The sequence below is a fragment of the Bufo gargarizans genome, unplaced genomic scaffold (assembly GCF_014858855.1).
Source record: "Bufo gargarizans isolate SCDJY-AF-19 unplaced genomic scaffold, ASM1485885v1 original_scaffold_968_pilon, whole genome shotgun sequence".
Classification (NCBI taxonomy): Eukaryota; Metazoa; Chordata; class Amphibia; order Anura; family Bufonidae; genus Bufo; species Bufo gargarizans.
In genome coordinates this window covers 23,954-43,114 of record NW_025334776.1, presented here as the reverse complement: position 1 = coordinate 43,114, position 19,161 = coordinate 23,954, and the positions used below count along the sequence as shown (strand labels likewise).

At 50.3% G+C, this 19,161-nt stretch overlaps 1 protein-coding gene across 1 annotated transcript in view; it reads right to left on the bottom strand.

The window, feature by feature from the left end:
- Positions 1–19,161, bottom strand: part of LOC122924265 (long-chain-fatty-acid--CoA ligase ACSBG2-like) — a 58,500-nt gene that overhangs the window by 37,485 nt on the left and 1,854 nt on the right. The window contains exons 3-5 of the mRNA XM_044275203.1: positions 18,372–18,610; positions 17,564–17,652; positions 17,370–17,490 (exon numbers count right to left, since the gene is read on the bottom strand). Coding sequence (XP_044131138.1) covers positions 17,370–17,490; positions 17,564–17,652; positions 18,372–18,610 — 449 coding nt within the window. The remainder of the gene's footprint in view (positions 1–17,369; positions 17,491–17,563; positions 17,653–18,371; positions 18,611–19,161) is intronic.

Genomic DNA, 19,161 nt, shown 5'->3' with positions numbered 1-19,161 from the left:
CCTGCTGACTCACGGCCACGCTACCACCCTGCTGCTGGCTCAGCCACTGACTCACGCGCAGGCTGCCACGCTCTTCTCATGATTAAGCCCCTTCTTCACCCGGATCCCAAGTGCAAACGGCTACATCATACTGCCTACCGGAGGAAGCGGTGGGGGTCTCCTTTAGATCTTGGATGGCCAGTAGCTACTGACTGTAGCTCGTCCTCGCTGTATAGTGGAGCTGAGCCCACAGCATATAACACTTCTCTGGCTGAGGTAACAAAAGGACAGAGGCCCTCCTGGGCACAGGGCCTGCTCCTGGGCCATGCCAACTAAGCGCAGTGTCAGAGGAACTCACCGACTCTTGGGTGGGGGTGTCTGATGTCACTTGCGACAAAGTCAGTCAACCATTCAAGCACCGCTGGGTTGCTGGTCAAGACTCGGCCGTTAGATGACTCCGGGAGCTCAGGCCTCTCGCTACGACTCCTGTTGCTACTTTTTTTGCCTGCAACATTTTGGCCACTGCCCGTTCCCTTTGAAGGGCCCGTCACCTGTGTCTTACATACTCATTAATAAAAGTAAAATTAAAATACACCCCAAAAAAGGCTGTAGTACAAAGTAACTTCACCGCAGAACGGCAATTAAGACTTTTACGATTAATAAACCCCCCCAAAAAATAGATTGAGATAGAGACACAATATATATTATATTCACTGCAGAACGGCTAATGGGAGGTGCGAATAATTCCTTCCCATATACCCGTAAATGTCTGTAGTACAAAGTAACTTCCCCGCAGAACGGCAATTAAGACGTATTCTCTTATTAACACACCCCAAAAAAATAAAATAAAAAAATTCACAGCAGAACAGCCAATAGGACGTGTGCATCTCTATTAATGGCTGTAGCACAATGTAACTTTGCCGCTCAATGGCAATTATGGCTTTTTCCTATTAATACAGCCCCCATTTATCCCATCCTTGATATCAATAATTAAATAGAGGACCCAGCACTGAACCTTGGGGCCACCACTTATAACCTGGGACCAGTCCGACTAGGAATCATTGACCACAACTCTGGACACGGTCCTTCAGCCTTTAGACCTTATTTTACCCATTGACCGTCTGAGGGACAGGATCAAAACCCCCTAAAATCCAGAAACTCTACATCCACAGCCGCCCCTCTGTCCAGGCTTCTACTCCCCTCATAAAAAAGATTGGTCTGACAACTTCTGTCCTGGGTAAACCCCTGCTGATGAGCAATTCTATCATTTACAGTCACGCACTCCTGTAGATGGTCCCTTAAGAGTCCTTCAAACATTTTCCCACAAAAGACATTAAACTAACTGGTCTATAATTACCCGTAGAGGACAGAGATCCTTTTTTGAATATGGCCACTAGGGATGAGCGAACTCGAACTGTATAGTTCGGGTTCGTACCGAATTTTGGGGTGTCCGTGACACGGACCCGAACATTTTTGTAAAAGTCCGGGTTCGGGTTCGGTGTTCGTCGCTTTCTTGGCGCTTTTTGAAAGGCTGCAAAGCAGCCAATCAACAAGCGTCATACTACTTGCCCCAAGAGGCCATCACAGCCATGCCTACTATTGGCATGGCTGTGATTGGCCAGAGCACCATGTGACCCCGCCTCTATTTAAGCTGGAGTCACATAGCGCCGCCCGTCACTCTGCTCTGATTAGCGTAGGGAGAGGTTGCAGCTGCGACGTTAGGGCGAGATTAGGCAGATTAACTCCTCCAAAGGACTTGATTAACTGATCGATCTGCAGCTGTGGATGATTGAGCTGCTGATCCTCAATTGCTCACTGTTTTTAGGCTGCCCAGAGCGTTTGTCAGTCACATTTTTCTGCGGTGATCGGCGGCCATTTTGTGTCTTGTGGTGCGCCAGCACAAGCTGCGACCAAGTGCATTTAACCCTCAATGGTGTGGTTGTTTTTTGGCTAAAGCCTACATCAGGGTGAAGCTGTCACCAAGTGCATTTAACCATCAATAGTCTGTTCATTTTTTGGCCATATACTACATCAGGGGCAAGCTGCGCCCGTCACCAAGTGCATTTAACCCTCATTAGTGTGGTTGTTTTTTGGCCATATCCCAGTCTAATTCCGTCACTAAATCCATACCGGTCACCCAGCGCCTAAATACTAGGCCTCAAATTTATATCCCGCTGAATTTGAATACAATACATTGGGCCAAATAATATATTTGTTGTTGTGGTGAACGATAACAATGAGGAAAACATCTAGTAAGGGACGCGGACGTGGACATGGTCGTGGTGGTGTTAGTGGACCCTCTGGTGCTGGGAGAGGACGTGGCCGTTCTGCCACATCCACACGTCCTAGTGAACCAACTACCTCAGGTCCCAGTAGCCGCCAGAATTTACAGCGATATATGGTGGGGCCCAATGCCGTTCTAAGGATGGTAAGGCCTGAGCAGGTACAGGCATTAGTCAATTGGGTGGCCGACAGTGGATCCAGCACGTTCACATTATCTCCCACCCAGTCTTCTGCAGAAAGCGCACAGATGGCGCCTGAAAACCAAGCCCATCAGTCTGTCACATCACCCCCATGCATACCAGGGAAACTGTCTCAGCCTCAAGTCATGCAGCAGTCTCTTATGCTGTTTGAAGACTCTGCTGGCAGGGTTTCCCAAGGGCATCCACCTAGCCCTTCCCCAGCGGTGAAAGACATAGAATGCACTGACGCACAACCACTTATGTTTCCTGATGATGAGGACATGGGAATACCACCTCAGCATGTCTCTGATGATGACGAAACACAGGTGCCAACTGCTGCGTCTTTCTGCAGTGTGCAGACTGAACAGGAGGTCAGGGATCAAGACTGGGTGGAAGACGATGCAGGGGACGATGAGGTCCTAGACCCCACATGGAATGAAGGTCGTGCCACTGACTTTCACAGTTCGGAGGAAGAGGCAGTGGTGAGACCGAGCCAACAGCGTAGCAAAAGAGGGAGCAGTGGGCAAAAGCAGAACACCCGCCGCCAAGAGACTCCGCCTGCTACTGCCCGCCGCCATCTGGGACCGAGCACCCCAAAGGCAGCTTCAAGGAGTTCCCTGGCATGGCACTTCTTCACACAATGTGCTGACGACAAGACCCGAGTGGTTTGCACGCTGTGCCATCAGAGCCTGAAGCGAGGCATTAACGTTCTGAACCTGAGCACAACCTGCATGACCAGGCACCTGCATGCAAAGCATGAACTGCAGTGGAGTAAACACCTTAAAACCAAGGAAGTCACTCAGGCTCCCCCTGCTACCTCTTCTGCTGCTGCCGCCTCGGCCTCTTCCGCTGCTGCCGCCTCGGCCTCTTCCGCTGCTGCCGCCTCGGCCTCTTCCGCTGCTGCCGCCTCGGCCTCTTCCGCTGCTGCCGCCTCGGCCTCTTCCGCTGCTGCCGCCTCGGCCTCTTCCGCTGCTGCCGCCTCGGCCTCTTCCGCTGCTGCCGCCTCGGCCTCTTCCGCTGCTGCCGCCTCGGCCTCTTCCGCTGCTGCCGCCTCGGCCTCTTCCGCTGCTGCCGCCTCGGCCTCTTCCGCTGCTGCCGCCTCGGCCTCTTCCGCTGCTGCCGCCTCGGCCTCTTCTGCTGCTGCCGCCTCGGCCTCTTCCTCCGCCTCTGGAGGAACGTTGGCACCTGCCGCCCAGCAAACAGGGGATGTACCACCAACACCACCACCACCTCCGTCACCAAGCGTCTCAACCATGTCACACGGCAGCGTTCAGCTCTCCATCTCACAAACATTTGAGAGAAAGCGTAAATTCCCACCTAGCCACCCTCGATCCCTGGCCCTGAATGCCAGCATTTCTAAACTACTGGCCTATGAAATGCTGTCATTTAGGCTGGTGGACACAGACAGCTTCAAACAGCTCATGTCGCTTGCTGTCCCACAGTTTGTTGTTCCCAGCCGCCACTACTTCTCCAAGAGAGCCGTGCCTTCCCTGCACAACCAAGTATCCGATAAAATCAAGTGTGCACTGCGCAACGCCATCTGTGGCAAGGTCCACCTAACCACAGATACGTGGACCAGTAAGCACGGCCAGGGATGCTATATCTCCCTAACTGCACACTGGGTAAATGTAGTGGCGGCTGGGCCCCAGGCGGAGAGCTGTTTGGCGCACGTCCTTCCGCCGCCAAGGATCGCAGGGCAACATTCTTTGCCTCCTGTTGCCACCTCCTCGGCTTCCTCCTCCTCTTCTTCCACCTGCTCATCCAGTCAGCCACACACCTTCACCACCAACTTCAGCACAGCCCGGGGTAAACGTCAGCAGGCCATTCTGAAACTCATATGTTTGGGGGACAGGCCCCACACCGCACAGGAGTTGTGGCGGGGTATAGAACAACAGACCGACAAGTGGTTGCTGCCGGTGAGCCTCAAGCCCGGCCTGGTGGTGTGCGATAATGGGCGAAATCTCGTTGCAGCTCTGGGACTAGCCGGTTTGACGCACATCCCTTGCTTGGCGCATGTGCTGAATTTGGTGGTGCAGAAGTTCATTCACAACTACCCCGACATGTCAGAGCTGCTGCATAAAGTGCGGGCCGTCTGTTCGCGCTTCCGGCGTTCACATCCTGCTGCTGCTCGCCTGTCTGCGCTACAGCGTAACTTCGGCCTTCCCGCTCACCGCCTCATATGCGACGTGCCCACCAGGTGGAACTCCACCTTGCACATGCTGGACAGACTGTGCGAGCAGCAGCAGGCCATAGTGGAGTTTCAGCTGCAGCACGCACGGGTCAGTCGCACTACAGAACAGCACCACTTCACCACCAATGACTGGGCCTCCATGCGAGACCTGTGTGCCCTGTTGCGCTGTTTCGAGTACTCCACCAACATGGCCAGTGGCGATGACGCCGTTATCAGCGTTACAATACCACTTCTATGTCTCCTTGAGAAAACACTTAGGGCGATGATGGAAGAGGAGGTGGCCCAGGAGGAGGAGGAGGAGGAGGAGGAGGAGGAGGAGGAGGAGGAGGAGGAGGAGGAGGAGGAGGAGGAGGAGGAGGAGGAGGAAGAGGAGGAAGAGGGGTCATTTTTAGCACTTTCAGGCCAGTCTCTTCGAAGTGACTCAGAGGGAGGTTTTTTGCAACAGCAGAGGCCAGGTACAAATGTGGCCAGCCAGGGCCCACTACTGGAGAACGAGGAGGACGAGGAGGTGGAGGAGGATGCAGCATGGTCACAGCGGGGTGGCACCCAACGCAGCTCGGGCCCATCACTGGTGCGTGGCTGGGGGGAAAGGCAGGACGATGACGATACGCCTCCCACAGAGGACAGCTTGTCCTTACCCCTGGGCAGCCTGGCACACATGAGCGACTACATGCTGCAGTGCCTGCGCAACGACAGCAGAGTTGCCCACATTTTAACGTGTGCGGATTACCGGGTGGCCACCCTGCTGGATCCACGGTACAAAGACAATGTGCCCACCTTACTTCCTGCACTGGAGCGTGATAGGAAGATGCGCAAGTACAAGCGCACGTTGGTAGACGCGCTACTGAGAGCATTCCCAAATGCCACAGGGGAACAAGTGGAAGCCCAAGGCCAAGGCAGAGGAGGAGCAAGAGGTCGCCAAGGCAGCTGTGTCACGGCCAGCTCCTCTGAGGGCAGGGTTAGCATGGCAGAGATGTGGAAAAGTTTTGTCACCACGCCACAGCTAACTGCACCACCACCTGATACGCAACGTGTTAGCAGGAGGCAACATTTCACTAACATGGTGGAACAGTACGTGTGCACACCCCTCCACGTACTGACTGATGGTTCGGCCCCATTCAACTTCTGGGTCTCTAAATTGTCCACGTGGCCAGAGCTAGCCTTTTATGCCTTGGAGGTGCTGGCCTGCCCGGCGGCCAGCGTTTTGTCTGAACGTGTATTCAGCACGGCAGGGGGCGTCATTACAGAAAAACGCAGCCGCCTGTCTACAGCCAATGTGGACAAGCTGACGTTCATAAAAATGAGCCAGGCATGGATCCCACAGGACCTGTCCGTCCCTTGTCCAGATTAGACATTAACTACCTCCCCTTAACCATATATTATTGGACTCCAGGGCACTTCCTCATTCAATCCTATTTTTATTTCCATTTTACCATTATATTGCGAGGCTACCCAAAGTTGAATGAACCTCTCCTCTGCCTGGGTGCCGGGGCCTAAATATATGCCAATGGACTGTTCCAGTGTTGGGTGACGTGAAGCCTGATTCTCTGTTACGGGACCTCTCTCCTCTGTCTGGGTGCCGGGGCCTAAATATATGCCAATGGACTGTTCCAATGTTGGGTGACGTGAAGCCTGATTCTCTGCTATGACAAGAAGCCTGATTCTCTGCAATGATGAAGCCTGATTCTCTGCTATGATATAAAGACTGATTCTCTGCTGACATGAAGCCAGATCCTCTGTTACGGGACCTCTCTCCTCTGCCTGGGTGCTGGGCCTAAATATCTGACAATGGCCTGTTCCAGTGGTGGGTGACGTGAAGCCCGATTCTCTGCTATGGGACCTCTCTCCAATTGATTTTGGTTAATTTTTTTTTTTTTTTTTTTTTTTTTTTTATTCATTTCCCTATCCACATTTGTTTGCAGGGGATTTACCTACATGTTGCTGCCTTTTGCAGCCCTCTAGCCCTTTCCTGGGCTGTTTTACAGCCTTTTTAGTACCGAAAAGTTCGGGTCCCCATTGACTTCAATGGGGTTCGGGACGAAGTTCGGATCGGGTTCGGATCCCGAACCCGAACATTTCCGGGAAGTTCGGCCGAACTTCTCGAACCCGAACATCCAGGTGTTCGCTCAACTCTAATGGCCACCACTTGGCACTTAACTTAGCTTGGACCTAGGCTGTGGAGTCGAAGGCAATTTTGGGTACCTGGAGCCGGAGTTGGCAAAAAATGAACCGACTCAGACTAAATTTAAATTGGAATAAAAAAAAAAAAATAAAAAAAAAAAAAGAAAGTTTAAATGTCCCAATTCACAAAAAGTTATAATTAATTACTTCTCTACTGTAAGAAAAAGGCCAGTGCACACAGTGCGTCACGTTACCGCAAAACGGACACGTTAAGAGACCGTGAAGAAGCTTTTCATATGCTTCACTATACGGCACGCAACGCACAGTTAAGGAGCGGCAACACTTATACTTTCCATTGTGTTGTGTTCCGCTGCCCATGGTTAGCCTCGCCTCTCACCTGTTTTCTGCAGGACTAGAGACACTGGTATCAGTGACGGGACTGGACGGTCAATAGCTCAAGCCTGAAGCTGTGAACCATCAGAAAGACTGCGGTCCTTCAGCTGAGGCGATAAACACCTGTAGACTCAGATTGTTCGCTTAAACTTTACACATGACTGTGGGATTCTACTGGGAAATCAGGTTTTACAATAAATGCCCCGTCCTGGACCCCCACTGCCCGATCTTCAGAAGATCAGCGCACAGCGGAGACGGCAGCAGCTTCTGCCCAACTACCTCTCTGCTAGAAGAGCTTAGAAGAACTTGGTGGAACAGCCGTATGTCGCCTTTCTTTCCTTCAAGGAATGTATAAAATACAGAGGAGTCGGAGTCAGAAGTACCAAACACTGAGGAGTCAGAGTCGGAGTATTTGTCTACGGCCTCCACAGCCCTGGCTTGGACCGGAGCTCCGGTTCGCACAGCCAGTACTAGAACAGCCCTGGCTTGGACCGGAGCTCCAGCACAGCCAGTAATAGAACAGCCCTGGCTTGGACCGGAGCTCCGGTTCGCACAGCCAGTAATAGAACAGCCCTGGCTTGGACCAGAGCTCCGGTTCGCACAGCCAGTAATAGAACAGCCCTGGCTTGGACCGGAGCTCCGGTTCGCACAGCCAGTAATAGAACAGCCCTGGCTTGGACCAGAGCTCCGGTTCGCACAGCCAGTAATAGAACAGCCCTGGCTTGGACCGGAGCTCCGGTTCGCACAGCCAGTAATAGAACAGCCCTGGCTTGGACCAGAGCTCCAGCACAGCCAGTAATAGAACAGCCCTGGCTTGGACCAGAGCTCCAGTTCGCACAGCCAGTAATAGAACAGCCCTGGCTAGGACCGGAGCTCCGGTTCGCACAGCCAGTAATAGAACAGCCCTGGCTTGGACCGGAGCTCCAGCACAGCCAGTAATAGAACAGCCCTGGCTTGGACCAGAGCTCCAGCACAGCCAGTAATAGAACAGCCCTGGCTTGGACCGGAGCTCCGGTTCACACAGCCAGTACTAGAACAGCCCTGGCTTGGACCAGAGCTCCAGCACAGCCAGTAATAGAACAACCCTGGCTTGGACCAGAGCTCCAGCACAGCCAGTAATAGAACAGCCCTGGCTTGGACCAGAGCTCCGGTTCACACAGCCAGTACTAGAACAGCCCTGGCTTGGACCAGAGCTCCAGCACAGCCAGTAATAGAACAGCCCTGGCTTGGACCAGAGCTCCGGCACAGCCAGTAATAGAACAGCCCTGGCTTGGACCAGAGCTCCGGTTCACACAGCCAGTACTAGAACAGCCCTGGCTTGGACCAGAGCTCCAGCACAGCCAGTAATAGAACAGCCCTGGCTTGGACCAGAGCTCCAGCACAGCCAGTAATAGAACAGCCCTGGCTTGGACCAGAGCTCCAGTTCGCACAGCCAGTAATAGAACAGCCCTGGCTTGGACCAGAGCTCCGGTTCGCACAGCCAGTAATAGAACAGCCCTGGCTTGGACCAGAGCTCCAGCACAGCCAGTAATAGAACAGCCCTGGCTTGGACCAGAGCTCCAGTTCGCACAGCCAGTAATAGAACAGCCCTGGCTTGGACCGGAGCTCCGGTTCGCACAGCCAGTAATAGAACAGCCCTGGCTTGGACCGGAGCTCCAGCACAGCCAGTAATAGAACAGCCCTGGCTTGGACCGGAGCTCCAGCACAGCCAGTAATAGAACAGCCCTGGCTCCACCAATAGCAGCTCCGTTCTCTTTTGTATATACAGAGCTAAAAGCCTATTTAGTAACTCTGCCTTTTCCTCAGTTTCGGTGACTGACCCCCCTTTATCATTATTTGCAGGACTTACCTGCTCAGACCTTGATTTTTTTTTAGCATTTATATATTTTAAGAATTTTTTGGGGATTTGTTTTGCTGTTAGTTTTGTTTTTTGGCAGATTCTCCTTTTTACAGATTTTATTAAGCTCTTTGTAAATTTCACATCTCTATAAAACCATCATCTCCCCCCCCCCCCCCCGCCCCCCACTCTCTGCCATTTTACTTTGAGCTGAGCATAGGAAATCACATAGCAAGCCATCTTCCACTAGAGACAGATGCTTCAGTGTATGTATAATATATATATATGGAGACTGCAGGGGCAGTGCAGGCTCTGTGCAATCTCCCTGTGCATCTTCCACTAGAGACAGAGAGGCTTCAGTATATATATAGGGAGACTGCAGGGGCAGTGCAGGCTCTGTGCAATCTCCCTGTGCATCTTCCACTAGAGACAGAGAGGCTTCAGTATATATATAGGGAGACTGCAGGGGCAGTGCAGGCTCTGTGCAATCGCCCTGTGCATCTTTCATAATTAATCTAATATAAATATTTACTTTGTGTCAGTCTTAACAGGCGGTCCAATATATTGGTCTATACATACGGTTGACTTACTGTGCACAGACTCGAGCCTCATGCACACGACCGTTGTTCTGGTCCGCATCCGAGCCACAGTTTTTGCGGCTCGGGTGCTGACCCATTCACTTCAATGGGGCCACAAAAGATGCAGACAGCACTCAGTGTGCTGTCCGCATCCATTGCTCCGTTCCGTGGTCTGCAAAAAAAAATGTCAGTTTTGCAGAGAAGAGTAGGCATTCTACAATGGGTTGCCTGTTCCGTTCCGGAAATTGCAGAAGGCACACGGGCGGCTTCCATGTTCTGCGGCAAAAAAAATGGAAGGGCCATGTGCATGAGGCTTTAGGGGGTAATTTATACATGCCAACCTCATTTATCATTTTCTACACCCGTTTTAGGTGTAGAAAATGGTCTAAATCTATGTCGGCTAGCGATCTGGCTTACATTTAGACAGGCGGTGGATACACCGAAGCTATACAGAGGCCAGCACTTCTACATGACTTAGGCGCAGCCACCACCAGCAAAAAAGGGCATTATAAGCGGCCTTAATAAATGACCCCCTTAGTCTCAGGCGGTCTGATCTACAGGCACGTTTATCTAGTTCATCTGCTACATTACTGATTCACTTTGGCCAACACACCGTTGCCTGAGCCCTCGAAAGGAATGGGCAGTGGTAAAAGTGTTGCTTTAACCAGCACAAGTAGCAGCAGAAGGGGTGGTGGTAGCAGCTGCCACAACAGGCCAGCGCTGCCACCGTCATCCAGTGGTTGCGTTTTAACGAACAATCCAGCTGTACTGGAATGGTTGACTCGCTCTTCATCTCGGGTGACAGACACAGCCAGGAACCTGTTCCGCAGACACCGCGCTGAGTTCACACAGCCCAGGAACTAGCGCCATGCTCTCACCTGTTCTGAACCTGCCCCTTGCTGCTACTTCTGCTGCGTACGCCGCTGGCTCTGCTCCGCTTTGTGAGGACCTTTAGTAGTAACAGGCCAGCACACATTAAGGAGGCCTGCTGTGGACTCCTCTAGGTGTGCAAATACTGAGTGTGACGTCGGGTGGGAGCACGTGTTGCGAGAGGTCAGGGACGTGCTCAAAAGACAGGCGAGGGTGACACAAGTGACGACCAAACAGATCTAGATGGCAATGTTGTCAATTGTACATGGGAGCTGGGTGAAGCGGGGCATAGTCATCAGGGGAGAGGGAAGGACCAGGCCCGTGAGACAGCAGGGAGGAAGCAGTGTGGGGACTTTTCAGCAAGTTGCTGGGAGACATTGGTGTGGCGGTATGTAGGATGTGGGCAGAAGGTGAGGCTTCTTAGGCTATGTCCTAAGACAAGACAATATTGGGAATGGTTACCGTCATGGATCAAGGACACATGGCATATAATACTACCTTGAGATCCAGAGGTAGTTCTGTTTCATATATTCCCGGACACAATACAGGTACCCAAGCTGGTAGATGGGGTGTTATTGGTGGCCTTAAAATGCCTATTACAAAAATGGCAAGATCCTGAAACACCCACGGGCACAGAATTTCTCAGTCTAATGAGACATTTTCTACTAATGGATCAGTTAGATGCGGAGACTAATAAAAACAAAGGTTCAGCAGCTTTTTTGAATAAATGGTCAAAATTTATTGCCAAACATTTGTCGATAGAGGACACAACAGCGCTCATGACTAACTTTAAACATACTGAGTGGTACCTGCAGAAAGACATAAGAGGCACTTTGGGAAAGTTAAAAGTTACATGATAGGTGACATAGGTAGAGGAGATGTATTATGGAGGTGGCTATCCTGAGTATGATTCAAATGGACGAGATTAAACGGAAAAATAATATAGTATATAAGTATATTAAGGTGGAGTTGCATCCAGACGGTAGGGGTTGGGTGGGGGGAAAGGGGTGTTGAATTTGGTTTTAATATTCATTCATTGGATCTAATGCTCCTTATTGGGATATTGTCGGTAACAATATAATTGCTGTAAATTTGCAACCAATACTTGTGGATTGTATGTATCGTATATTTGTGAGCATTGATGTAAAATTTTCAGTGTGATAAAAGGAATAAATTGTTTTTTGTTTTTTTTTCTTCAAAACAAAAGAAGGTGAGGCTTGGTCAGTGTGCTAATGTTGGCACAACGTCCCCGAGTGAACACATGGAGTGTCACCATAAAGTGATGTGGGGAAACCGTGCGACTCATTTAGCCTTCCAGCCTGATGCAGCGACCACTGCATCTCCCACCAGCCCGCATCCCCTCTCCAGCCACCAGGGCTCATCAACATCAGCAAAAGGAAGAGGTCATTCCTTCCCATAGACTTCAAGATTGTCTATAGCTCCTGATGCTCCTCCTCGTCACTTCTTTTGGTAGAAATTAATCATAGATGCAATGTCAGAGACAACAGCATGCGTGCACTCATCCAGTGGAGGAGACTTAACGTGCTCCTGGCCAAGTTACTGGTACTACAGTCCCTCCCTTTCCATGTAGTTGAGGCGGCAGTTTTCAGAGAACTGATGTCTTGGTCCCACCCAAGGCGGAGAGTCCCAAACAGACGTTACTTCTCTAAAGAAAAGCTGCATCAGCCCTGCACACGTACTTACAGCAGAAGGTGGGCCAGTCGCTGAGCCTCTGTCTGGTAGAGGTCACCGATGTGTGGAGCCACCGATGTATAGTCCACATTTACCCAGTGGGCTGTGAACAATGTGGTTCCAGCTCAGGCATACCAACAACTTGGCCAGGTGATTGCAATGCCACCTCCACGTTCTAGTGCTGGGATTTATGCACTAATGTCCTCCAATTTCTCATCCTCCATTGTAGGCACAGTTCACAGTGGTCCCCAGCATACCACCTATGCAGAGCACAGAGGTGTCACGCTGTTCTGCACCTAGTCAGTCTGGGCTAACAGAATCACACCGGCGAGGAACTGCTTGGCATCACCAACCAAGAACGCAAATCCTTGCCGTCTCCTCGCCAACTGGAGATAGAAACCACGGTCACCAATAATGGAAAGAACATTGTCTGTGCTGCACCAGGGAGAGCTGACTAGTGCCCTGCATGGTGCACGTCTTCAAACTTATTGTCACCTGGTTACTAAAATCTTCCACCGAACTGCAAGAGCTGTTAAAAGTGTCCAGGAAACTAAGTGCATTTCAGCCACTCTTACCATGCAAAACACGCTCTCCTTGAGCTGCAAAGGCAAAATGCTCTTCCCAACATCACCTAATATGTGACGTTTCCACCTGCTACATATGTTAGACCACCTGTATGAGCAGAGGGAGGCGGTCAATTTCTTGATGATTCAGGCAGACAAGACTACTCCCCAGTGTAATTTCAATGTTAGCCAGTGGCAGTTCATGTATGACACCTGCCACTCGCTTAGGCCCTTTGAGCAGGCCACTGTCAGCAGAACTACGAGGTGAATGATGTTATTTCACTCCTTCACGTCAGAGGAATTTCTGCCAAATCTGACTGGTGACAGAAGTAGTGGCACATACATCTCATGGCCACCTGAGCCTTGAGGAGGACAAACGCCCAGGAATTCTATACACAACTAAGTGGTTTTTCTGTCCAAGTGACTGGAGAGGAGCAGGAGGAGCTAGAGGGTGATGAGGAAGACCAGACAGATGACCCCAACAGACCTTGACAGTATGCAGTGGAGATGAAGGCCTTCTGAGTCCCTTGCGCAAATGGCTACACAGACTCCCTACAGGTTAAAAATGGGGACATTTTTTTAGATCTTCTGAGAGGGATGGACTACTAGAGACTTTGTGTAGTCGGTTGGTCGCTGCCTACAAGCACCATTGCCTCTCCTCAAAGACCTGACCGTGGGGCCCTCTGCATTCATGCTCCACTGCCATGACCGGAGGGTTCTAGAAAAGCACCAGCTCTATATGCAACGATCTGTTACATTTTAGCTCTGTTTTGGACCCACTCCTGTTTTTGGCTTTCAAGTACCGGCCATCTGAAAGAGGCTTTATAGATGCTCAAGATACAGGATTTGTTTTTCAATTTCTGTTCTTCTGATGGATGAGAACAGAAAAATTGTGATGTGAACACAGTCTATCGCTGCTGCTGCCACCCTCCTCACCCATGGGGCCACTATGGTCACCGTTCCTGCCACCCTCCCCACCGTCATGGGGCACTATTGTCCCCGTTACTGCTGCCACCCTCCCCACCGTCATGGGGCCACTATAGTCACTGTTACTACTGCCATCCTCCTCACTCACAGGGCCACTATGGTCACCGTTCCTGCCACCATCCTCACTCGCGGGGCCACTATGGTCACTGTTCCTGCCACCCTCCCCATAGTCATGGGGCACTATTGTCCCCGTTACTGCTGCCACCCTCCCCACCGTCATGGGGCACTATTGTCCCTGTTACTGCTGCCACCCTCCTCACTCATGGGGCCACTATGGTCACTGTTCCTGCCACCATCCTCACTCGCGGGGCCACTATGGTCACTGTTCCTGCTGCCACCCTCCCCACCGTCATGGGGCACTATGGTCACTGTTCCTGCCACCCTCCCCACCGTCATGGGGCACTATTGTCCCTGTTACTGCTGCCACCCTCCCCACTCATGGGGCACTATTGTCCCCGTTACTGCTGCCACCCTCCCCACTGTCATGGGGTTCTACTTGAATCTTGGCGCACTGCACGGTTAAGTCCATGGCCATAGATTAGACCTGATGGCTGTGACCTGCAATCCTGACGCGGTCATTCTACGGCCAACAGAAGGGACTCAAACCATGTATTACAATAACATTTCTATCCACTATATTAGTGCTACTTCCATTTCTTTATTTTGTGTCATTAACCCCTTTGTGCGTTATGACAGTTATGTCAATGCCTCAGGGGGATGTATGAAACGGGCCTGCCCATAAATCATACAGCCGACCCGCCCGCACTAACAGGAAGCGGCAATTGCGCCACCCCTGTCATTTAAGCCCTCAGGTTCTGCAGTCAACGCTGGTCATGGCACCTATGAATGAGGGCAGAGGAATGCTGTTCCCTCTGCCTTCCGATTGGAACCCCCACAGTGAAATCGCAGGGCTCTGATCGGTTACCATGACAACCTGGATGCTGCTGAAGCCACCCAGGCCTGCCAGGTCTTTTTCCATACCACAACTCAGAATGTACTAGGCCCCTAACGGCACTTTCACACTTGTGTTTTTCTTTTCCGGTGTTGAGTCCGGCCTAGGGGCTCAAATCCGGAAGAGAACGGATCAGTTTTGTCCCCATGCATTCTGAATGGAGAGCGATCCGCTTAGGAGGCATCAGGACGTCTTCAGCGCGCTACCGTTTCATCTGCAGCCCAAAAAAAACTGAAGACTTGCCTGAATTTTTTATGTTTTTTTACATAGGAATGTATTAGTGCCGGATCCGGCATTCAAAATACCGGAATGCTGGATCCATCCTTCCGGTCTGCGCAGACTGGTAAAAAATGTGAAACAAAAAAATCGTAATGGATCAGTTTGTCCGTATGACCGTTCTGTTCCGGCATAGAGTTCCGTCGTCGGGGCTCTATGCCGGAAGAATCCTGATCAGTTTTATCCTAATGCATTCTGAATGGAGTGAAATCCGTTCAGGATGCATCAGGATGTCTTCAGTTCAGGACCGGAACGTTTTTTGGCCGGAGAAAATGCCGCAGCATGCTGTGCTTTTTGCTCCGGCCAACACTTGCCACAAGGCCGGATCCGGAATGAATGCCCATTGAAAGGCATTAATCCGGATCTGGCCTTAAGCTAAACGTCGTTTCGGCGCATTACCGGATCCGACGTTTAGCTTTTTCTGAATGGTTACCATGGCTGCCGGGACGCTAAAGTCCTGGCAGCCATGGTAAAGTGTAGCGGGGAGCAGTATACTTACGGTCCGTGCGGCTCCCGGGGCGCTTCATTGTGACGTCAGGGCGCCCCACGCGCATGGATGACGTGATCGCATGGCACGTCATCCATGCGCATGGGGCGCTCTGATGTCATTCTGGAGCGCCCCGGGAGCCGCGCGGACTGTAAGTATACCGCTCCCCCGCTCCTACTATGGCAACCAGGACGTTAATAGCGTCCTGGCTGCCATAGTAACACTGAACGCATTTTGAAGACGGATCCGTCTTCAAATGCTTTCAGTACACTTGCGTTTTTCCGGATCCAGCATGTAATTCCGGCAAATGGAGTACACGCCGGATCCGGACAACGCAAGTGTGAAAGGGCCCTAAGACGGATCGGGATCCTGATCAGCCCTAAAATGCTTTCACAAGTTTACATATTATATAAGCAATAAAAAATAATAATTTGGTATTGCAGCATAATAAAATATCTGAACATCCGAAGCAGATTCGCATAAAACTTCGTACAGTATTAGACTGTATTGGCTCTGAAGAGCCGACGTTATTACGAAGTCTCACTAGACTAACTTCGCATAATAACTTCAGAAATTTGTATTGTAAAAAACCATTTCCCGAACTGGAGTTCGGTTCCAAGTGATACCTTGAAACCGAACCAGAGTTCTGGAAAAAAATAAATAAAATTACAGTACAATTTATAAAGTCATTACCTGAAGGAGAGACTTCTCGAAGCAATACCTTCAGCTCATCGGACCCCATACATTCTAGTACTGTACAGAGCTCCTGCTCCGTACAGTATTGGAACAAAGTTTTATGCGAATAGATTTCGGATGTTTCAGTAAATACACTCCACACTGAACACAGAAGGGAAAAGGTATTAGGCCTTGAACCTAGTGGAAGGGAAATGGTCACACCTAGTGAGTCCCTACGCCGAGCCCTGACTGCCATCAGTATAACCAGACCTTGATGGTAGGAATGTTCATACGCTGGAACTTAAGCCCAATCTCACCCTAACAGGGCCCTGCAGATAGTGTCAGGACACAGATGGCCTATTCCTCCCCAGATGAAGGAATAGGAGACCCTCAGGCCTAATATCGGGAGGTAGGGGAAAACAACAAAGAAGAAACAAAACACTGAACTTCCAGAAGTAGGAAGACGAGCAGGAACTCAGAACCAACACCAGGACTTCCACAAACAAGGAGCTGTCAACCGCATAGCATGATGGGTGAGGCAAGACTAAATCGAGGAGAAGGAATGACCACTTAAGCTACACCTGAGACAAGAGGTCATCCCCAGCAACAACACAGAAAGGTGAAACCAAAGAGACTGGTCAGTCACGTGCAGCCAGTCTCCTCGATCTTCTAGTCCCTGTCAGTCAGGACCGTGACATGATTCGCTCATCCCTACTTATAAGTATGTATGGAAAAATAAAGTTATGGTTATTGGAATGTGGGGAGGAAAAATCCAACACGCAAAAATAAAAATAGGCCTCAATGCCAGAGGGTTAAGGAGCCATTTGGACACAGCTCCTGCAGGGTGCCCTCAGGATTTTTGCTTTACTGAAGGCTGCTGTAGGCTTTTCTTTTTGTTTAACAGAAGGGATTAGCCATGAATCTTGGTGCCCTGTACAGGGATGTAGACGGTGATAAATGACACCTGTAATACTGACAGCACAGTACCTACAGAACGGATGACCTGTGAATGTGGGTGCACTAGAACGGAATGCACATGGCCCAGCTCTCCAAGTTCCAAGCCTTCACACTGAGATTGGTCCACCAAGTGGGATGAATATGATTAGGCAGAGGGGCCTGGGTATACCCGATTTATTGTAATTCATGACAAATTAAATTCAGAACGTATAAAATATCTTGACGAAGTTCGGCAAATCGTCCAAATCTAATTTCTCAAAACTTAGCTCACCACTAACTAGGTCTATGCATAAAGATACTTGCAGTATCAGTTCTACAATTGTATAGTCCATGCACCCACAGACATCACCTTCAGGATCTTCTCCAGTTGGTTGTGGTCATCTACAAGCACTATCTGAGCCTGGGAATCCAGCGCCACCTTAAGGCAAAATGACGCATTGGATAATGGATCAATGCCAACGGCCAAACCCCTGAAGGAAACGAGGCAGAAGCATTAGATATCAGCTACCAGACAGTTCTAATAGCATCACAATATCTCCTTACCCAGCCAGTATCGCGGCAATGTCTGCCATAAACCACTCCGGAGAGTTAGACCCAAGGATCAGAACTGCATGAAACCGCTCCAAGCCCAACTGTAAGAAAAGAAAGATTGTCCACAAACCAACTATTCCCAAATTAGGGAAGAATGAAATTCCTGCTGGAGCGTCTGACGTTTTGTAGACACAAGTAATGGATTATGTTCAGTAACTGGTTATTCACACGTCCATACTGGACACATTATTTTTAGTATGGCTTTGACTTTGGCATATCTGTGTAGGACATGGACCTGATGACCAATAGAGACTATGGTCTCCAGGTCAGTGTTCCATGAGACACTGCCAAAGACAAGACCTGCCATGAGCTTCTGGCACAGATAAAAAAAATGGTGGGAATAGCATCCCTTAGTGTGCTGTCCATTCTGCACAAAGACCTCAAAATATGGTCATGTAAATAGGCCCCAACTATGGAAAACATAGGTGGACTGCGGAGATTAAAGCTCAAAGCAGCCTGGAAACCAAGATGGACTAAACAATGGTCAACCAAGCGTTGTATATGAAGAGTAAAATGACTGACAGAAGAGTCCAGGCTGGCCTATAGCGGTTCTTCAAGACTATAAACCCAGGAAGTGCTTCTTACTGAGAGATCAGACTTTGGGGCTTGTAGAAATCCACGTGCTTCCCACTAAATCAACCTCATTCAGATGCGTGGAACACATTTTCTTACTCAAATCGGCCATATGCAAATTCACTCTAACAGTAATATAACAGATTTAAGGCACATCTTTAGAGGGAAACTGCAGTTTTGGTCTTACCTTCAGAAAAGCTTTGGCCATGGTTCGGCTTTGCTGCTCATATTGAGAATAAGTCACCCCCTTCCACTCATTGGCCATCCTGGCATATAGTGCCACCTTCTGTCCATGCTTCTTGACCATGTCCGAGAAGAACTGTGGCACTGTGACTGGAGACATAGCTGCTGGTCCAGCTTTCTCCATTCTCAAAGTGACCACACCATTAACCTTTGACGTCCACAGAGATTGCGACCAGTCACTGCCTAGTAAAGGAGAAGACTCCAGCCCTTAGTATACAGAGGATCAGCCACAGCATCCTAGATAACAGATTGTACAACCCTTGTTGTGCCAAGAGCCACATTGTCAAAACTCGCAATGGCCACAATACAACATTCATGACAAATGTGAGTTCCACTTGCAGGGCTCCCAACCATCAGAAAAGTGGGACCCCCTCCTCACGCCAATCAGCTTTCCAAGGAGGGGATCATACATGTGTGGCACTCTACATTAAAGATTGGGGGGTTGTGGAAACAGCATTTCAGAACTCCCATAAAACCTACAGTGGAGCGAGTCGCTTGCATGTATAGCCACCTCTAACGCACATGCTCCATTATGGAGTGCCAGATGGCTCAAGGGATATATTGAACAAAGGGCCACATAGGACTCCATTCCTATTGACCCCTCTCCGCTCCTGCCCCATGTGCTACTCCTGACATGGGAATTACACGTGAGCAGTCGCACGGAGACGGGCCTTTTGTATCCAGATGGTTGGGAGCTGCACAGAATGGCATTATGGGCCACATGTGGCCCCCAG